This window comes from Pinus tabuliformis, chromosome 9 (genome assembly GCF_031772625.1).
Source record: "Pinus tabuliformis cultivar Carrire ecotype Pingquan chromosome 9, CPIR1, whole genome shotgun sequence".
Taxonomy (NCBI): domain Eukaryota; kingdom Viridiplantae; phylum Streptophyta; class Pinopsida; order Pinales; family Pinaceae; genus Pinus; species Pinus tabuliformis.
In genome coordinates this window covers 1,269,241,045-1,269,248,363 of record NC_142307.1, presented here as the reverse complement: position 1 = coordinate 1,269,248,363, position 7,319 = coordinate 1,269,241,045, and the positions used below count along the sequence as shown (strand labels likewise).

At 39.7% G+C, this 7,319-nt stretch overlaps 1 protein-coding gene across 1 annotated transcript; it reads left to right on the top strand.

Annotated features, from left to right (window-relative positions):
• Positions 1-791: 791 nt before the first annotated feature.
• On the top strand, positions 792-7,319 carry LOC149153176 (uncharacterized). The gene is made up of 2 exons (XM_089445038.1): positions 792-1,011; positions 6,867-7,319. The coding sequence occupies exons 1-2, from the start codon at positions 880-882 to the stop codon at positions 7,236-7,238; spliced, it is 504 nt and encodes a 167-aa protein (XP_089301164.1). The 5' UTR covers positions 792-879; the 3' UTR covers positions 7,239-7,319.

The window sequence follows — 7,319 nt, the reverse complement described above, 5'->3', positions numbered from 1 at the left end:
GTAACATCAGAGAAATGGAGATCACACGCCATTGATGCAGGCCGTATGTCTTCATCTCACAACGGGAGTCGTAGCATTAAAATATTATGTATACAAATTAAGATGAATAGCGAGTTCCTCTGTCCGAAAACGCGTCAATATAAAAATATAAATAAATACCTAACAAATTTAATCCTACTTTCAATTACTTGGTTTGATTCACTACCATCGTAAAATCAATTAATCTCCACCGGCCACACCAATCTTTTATATATAATATAGAAGCATAGCACCAATTAATCTCCTGTGGGCAAACATTCTATAGATACCCAATAGTTCAATTAAAAATATCAGAAATGTTATATAGAAATAAGTATTAATCGCAGCAACATAATGCTTCGGCTTAAGCATTATTAAGCAAATCGTGTTTAATTGTCGTCTCGTTTATGCTTTCCACTGTGATTTCCCTGAATTCGTGACAACCCTTCTAAGTGGGCACATAGATGTCAACGTCTCTTTACCCACAACTTTGATTAGGGCGTCTCTCTCCAATTGGTTAACGTTGAATTTCCCATTGATTAAAGTTGAGTCTCTCTGCGCGCTGAATACCAAACTCTTTCCGCCAAACTCGATACTGACGAACTGTTGAAGTGGAGAGTACATAAAAGTGAGATTTGATTTAGACCACGCAGTACCGAACACTTTTTCTTGTTCCTCTTTACACCTACTGCTGCCTCGTTGAGTTTCAGAGCTTTACTCTTCATTTAATAATGCCTGCCTTACTTTCACACCAACTATATATTCCCCATCTCGCTCCATCGTTCCGGTCGGAGTTAAGTGATTGAGTGCTCTGCATTCATATCACTATTCTCGCTGCATTGCATTCACAGTCAAGTGATCATGAAGCCTGTAAAAATTGTGCCCTCTGAAGTGGTGAAGATGGTGAGGCATGCGGTGGCCAAGGCTGCACCACATCACCTCAAAGCGGACGTGGGTAAGGCGAAGGACATTGTGTTTGAGGTGCTTAAGAATGTTGAGATTTTCTGTTTTAGTCAAATAGGCAAAAATCTCTGAAGGATGACAACAATAGGGATTCAGTTCCTAGATTAGCTCCAGGTTGTTGGGAGGGAGTTAATGCCTCCTATATTTGATGCGAGGGAGTTATGAGGCTGTTAGATTCTCTATGCTATATAACAGGCAATCATTCGGATGATTTGCCAAGAGAGTGTGAGGATTTCATTATGTAATCTCCAATTTGATTAATAAATTCCTGATGCCTATGTTTTGGTGGACGTAGCCCAGATTGGTTGGGTGAACCACGTTAAATACTGTGTTATATGTGCTTCTGCTGTGTGTTTTAATTTAGTTTTGCTGTGCACCTGATCCAACAATTGGTATCAGAGCTCTGTTGGAGGTGCTGAGATTGCATGCTGAAGGTGCGTGCTGGAGGTGCGTATGACTGAGTGTGGAGGGTGAATATCACTGCTGCGCGGAAGACAGACGGACCAGACATGTGTGTGGTGCGTGGATCGTTAGCTGCTGCGTATATGTTTCTGTGCATTGTGATTGGAGGCGCTGCCTGGCGGTGCTGCCTGGAGGTAATCTAACACCTGGTGCGCTGTGGAGCTGTTCAAACAGCGTGGCGTGTGTATGTATTGAAAAAGGTATGCTCAGTCGCTCAGTCAACAACGTTGAGACATATGTTTTTTTTTTTAAACCGGCATGAATGGATTCGAAAACACACAGCGTGGATATATGTATTAAATACAACAAGGATTTATTTTGAAAACGGCGAACAGCGTGTCTTTGTTTTTTTGTCTGCTGCGTGGAGGTAAAACTTGAAACTGCGTGGATATACCAAATGCGAGTATATATATGTTTAAAACAGCACGGATATATGTGCGTACAGCTTGATACATATGTTTATAAACCGGCGCGGATATCGATTTCAAAGTGGATATATGTGACTGTTGGCGTGGGAATTATATGTTATCATAGATATATATATATGTAATTTTGGTGTGCAAAGTGGGTTATATATATTTTGAAGACCATATATATGACCGTGTGTTCCTTTTGAACTTAATTGTATAAAAGTTTGCGTTGCAAATGATGTAATGTTTGGTATGAATCACCCATATGTTCTTTGGAAGGTCCGTTGATGTTTGTGCGTACAAAGACTTGTCCAACAAATGAAAATTTTTTAAAGGCAAAGGTACAAAGACATAGGCAGGGTTTTTTGGTTGTGTAAAACCAAATGCAAAGGCAGAAAATTTGTGTGAAGGGAAGATATTTTGTTTTAAAGGCATAGGCAGTTTTCTTTTAAATAAGTGCAAAGGGCAGTTTTAAAAAAAAGCAGAAGTACACAGGCATAGTCAGTTTTCTTTGTTATGTAAAAACAAAGGCATAGACAATTTTGTTTTAAATTGCTGGTTTGATATTGGAGATTATTGTGTTTTTTGATACAAGATGGCCAAAACACAAAGTGCCCGTTTTGAAATTGAAAAGTTTAATGGCAAGAATAATTTTGAGATCTGGAGGTAAAGATGCACGATCTGCTGGTTCAACAAGGTGTGGCAAAAGCACTGTTGGGGAAAAACAAAAGGCCTCCTTCCATGACGGAGGATGAATGGGATGAGATGGACGATAGAGCTTTGAGTGCAATTCGGTTATGTCTGGCGGACGATGTTCTGTTCAACATTGTGTCAGAGAAAACCGCCGCAGGCCTGTGGACGAAGCTTGAGAAGCTCTATATGACGAAATCTTTGACAAATCGAATTCTCCTGAAACGACAGCTTTACAGTTTGCGGATGAAAGAAGGTACCTCAATTGCTGATCACCTGAATGTTTTTAATACCTTGTTGGTGCAATTAAACAGTCTAGATGTGAAATTGATTCAGAGGATAAGGCAATAACTCTATTATGTTCTTTGTCTGAATCTTGGGATCACTTTGTTACTTCCATAAGCTTTAGTACATCAGAAATCCTTGAGTTTGACGATGTTGTTGGAGCCTTGTTGGCTGAGGAGACGAGGAAGAGGTCGAATGCAGACACCTCTACATCAGAGGTAATGATGGCCAGAGGTCGCTCACGAGAGAGACACTCGGGGGGAAAGCATAGCGACTCTCCTCAAAATCCAAAGGAAGGAAGCCCAAGGTGAAGTGCTGCATTGTGGCAAGGCTGGACATCTAAAAAGGATTGCTGGAAGTGAAAGCAGGCTGTTAAAGAAGGCTCTTCGACAGAAAAGAAGGAAGCCAACACCACAGATACAGGTTCAGTATCTGGTTCAGGTATGAGTGATGAAGTATTGTCAATTAATATTTCAAAACATGATCAACATTGGTTGTTAGATTCCGGGGCATCTAACCACATGTGTATTCATAAAGATTGGTTTAAAACATATAGATCAATTGATGATGGTGTTGTGTACATGGGTAATGATGTAACATGTAATATTGTGGGAATTGGGAGCATACAGCTGCAAATGTTTGATGGGACAACAAAAATATTAACTGATGTGAGGCATGTACCAGATTTAAGGAAAAATTTGATTTCATTAGGAGCACTTGATTCAAATGGATATAAAACTGTAATTCAAGGTGGAGTTATGAAAATTTACAAAGGAATCTTACTAGTTATGAAAGCTAAGAAAGTAGGAAATCTATTTCAGTTAGAAGGTAGAACTGGGTCAGATCATGTGTCTGTGTCTGAACATGACAGTAGTTCCATTCACTTATGGCATCAAAGATTGGGGCATATGAGTGAAAGAGGATTGAAAATTTTGGTTGACCGAAAGTTACTTCCTAATCTAAGATCTGGAAAATTGGATTTCTGTAAACATTGTCTGTTTGGTAAACAAAGTAAACAAAAGTTTAAAACAGGCAAACATACTAGTAAAGGCATACTTGATTATATCCATTCAGATGTGTGGGGTCCAGCTCCTACAGCTTCATATGGTGGTTCGTCTTATTTTGTATCATTCATTGATGACTTTTCTCAGAAAGTATGGGTCTACATGTTGAAAAAGAAGTCTGATGTTTTTACAGTTTTCAAGCAGTTTAGAGCATTGGTAGAAAACAGCACTGGTAGAACTATAAAATGTTTAAGAACTGACAATGGTGGTGAGTTTTCCTCCAAGGAGTTTGACAGCTATTGCAAGGATGCAGGGATCACAAGACATAAGACCACGGTTTATACTCCTCAGCAGAATGGAGTTGCTGAACGCATGAACAGGACTCTTCTAGAGAGAGCAAGGTGTATGCTGAGTAACGCCGGGTTGCCGAAGGAGTTGTGGACGGAAGCAGTGGCAACCGCTTGTTATGTGATAAACCGATCTCCATCAACGGCAATAGACTGCAAGGTTCCGCAAGAGGTATGGACAGGACACCCTTGTGACTATTCTAAACTCAGAGTGTTTGGTTGCGATGCATATGCTCTAGTGCCTAAACATCAGCGAACTAAATTAGATCCAAAGTCTAAAAGGTATATCTTTGTTGGGTATGGTGATGGAACGAAGGGATATAGATTGTGGGATCCTACTACCCGCAAAATCATCATCAACAGAGATGTAAAGTTTAATGAATCCTCTCTTGTACAGTTAGATGTAGATAGAAGATTGAAACAGGATGATGTATCTGATTTCCAGCATATTCAGTTTGACAGCATTTCTAATGATAGTCATAACGACCATAGTTCAGATTCTAGTCATGAACAGGTTTCAGAATCAGATTATGAACAGGGTTCAGATGGAGGACATGAACAGGTCTCAGATGGCGATCATGAAGAAATTCCTACAGTTGATAGACAGCCAATTGTGGAAGCACCAGAAACATTCTTAAGGAGGTCTACAAGGATCAAACGCCGTCCGAGAAGGTATGATGATCATGTTACTTCAATTGCTTTGATCGCTAATGATGATGAACCTTTGTGTTATCAGGAAGCTGTAGAAGGTTCAAATAGTGACAAATGGAAAGCAGCCATGAAGGAAGAAATGATGGCCTTAGGTAAGAATGGCACGTGGGATCTGGTTGAACTTCCCAAAGGTAGGAAAACTGTGGGATGCAAATGGGTCTTCAAGCTGAAACGAGGTGTGAATGATACGGAAGACAGGTACAAAGCTCGGCTGGTTGCAAAAGGGTTTTCTCAGAAAGCTGGCATAGACTTTCATGAGATATTTTCACCAGTGGTTAAAATTGTTTCAATTAGAATTGTGTTAGCATTAGTGGCTTTGTTTGATTTGGAGTTGCAGCAGTTAGATGTTAAGACTGCATTTCTACATGGTGATTTAGATGAGGAAATATATATGGAACAACCGGAAGGGTTTGTTCAGCATCGGAATGAGAAATTTGTCTGCAGGCTCAAGAAGTCATTATATGGCCTGAAGCAGTCGCCTCGGCAGTGGTATAAGAAGTTTGATTCTTTCATGTTGAGTCAGAAATATGTAAGAAGTGAATATGATCATTGTGTTTATTTTAAGCAGTTAAATAATGGCATGTTCATTATTTTAGTGTTGTATGTTGATGATATGCTTTTAGCAAGCAAAAGCATTGAAGAAATCAACAGGTTGAAGACTCAGATGGCAAGGACGTTTGATATGAAAGATCTAGGAGCCGCAAGACAGATTTTGGGCATGGAGATTTTCAGAGACAGGAGTAATGGTAAGTTGTGGCTATCACAACAGAAGTATGTTGAGAAAATACTTTTGAGGTTTGGTATGAACAATGTGAAGCCTGTGTCGATCCCTTTAGCTTCCCATTTTAAGCTTTCTTCGAGTTTATGTCCTAATACAGATGAAGAAAAGGATTATATGTCTCGAATTCCTTATGCCAATGTAGTAGGATGTTTGATGTATGCGATGGTGTGTACGCGACCAGATATTTCTCATGCAGTTGGGGTTGTCAGCAGGTACATGGCAAATCCGAGTAAAGAACACTGGTCAGCAGTGAAATGGGTGCTTCGGTACTTGAGAGGCACAAGTAGTTATTGTATTTCTTACAATAAGAGTAGTGAATTTGTTTGCGGATATGTTGACTCCGATTTTGCAGGTGATTTGGATAAAAGAAGATCAACTTCAGGGTACGTCTTTACTCTTGCAGGTGGAGCTATAAGTTGGATGTCAAAGCTACAGAACATTGTTGCTTTGTCTACTACTGAAGCAGAATACATTGCTGCTTCTCATGCTTGCAAAGAGGCGGTTTGGTTGAAAGGTTTGCTTGGTGAGTTTGGTAGGTTACAGGATAACATCAGGTTACTTTGTGACAGTCAAAGTGCAATACATTTGGCTAAGAATCCGGCCTATCATAGTAAGTCAAAGCATATTCCAATCAAATATCATTTTGTAAGACAGTTTATCACTGAAAGGGGAGTTTCTCTTGAAAAGGTGCATACAAAGGAGAACTGTGCAGACATGTTCACGAAACCAGTTTTGTTGGAGAAGCTACGCTGGTGTTTGGCTTCTCTTGGCTTGCAGAAAAGATAAAATAATAATAACAGGGCATCAGGCGAATTGTTGTCAAGGTGGAGATTGTTGAGATTTTCTGTTTTAGTCAAATAGGCAAAAATCTCTGAAGGATGACAACAATAGGGATTCAGTTCCTAGATTAGCTCCAGGTTGTTGGGAGGGAGTTAATGCCTCCTATATTTGATGTGAGGGAGTTATGAGGCTGTTAGATTCTCTATGCTATATAACAGGAATCATTCGGATGATTTGCCAAGAGAGTGTGAGGATTTCATTATGTAATCTCCAATTTGATTAATAAATTCCTGATGCCTATGTTTTGGTGGACGTAGCCCAGATTGGTTGGGTGAACCACGTTAAATACTGTGTTATATGTGCTTCTGCTGTGTGTTTAATTTAGTTTTGCTGTGCACCTGATCCAACAAAGAAGAAGACGCGCGCGTGTGGATGCGTGACAATAAATTATTATAGGTCTCTCCTTCACTTCTCCCATTCCTTCCCCAAACTGAAATTGAAGCCCTACAACTTTTCTTCATCATCTTCTTCTCATGCCACTAATTCTTCATATGAATGGCAGTTTGTTCCTTTTGATGACTGCAACTCCTGCAATAATAACGATGATGATTCCATAAATCATGTCTCCACGTTCATCTTGAAGAGAATTAACGAAGATGTGCCCAATCTGGAGGAAGAGATTGATCGACTGGCGGATGATTTCATCTCTAGTTTCCACACCACTTTCCGATTGGAGAAACAGCGGTCATATCGGCAATATCAGGAGATGCTTGACAGGAGTACTTAGTTTACAGATTATTAATTTATAGATAGCTAACCTTGTAGCTCTAACTCATATATATTATTAATATTATTTTTTAACTACGCA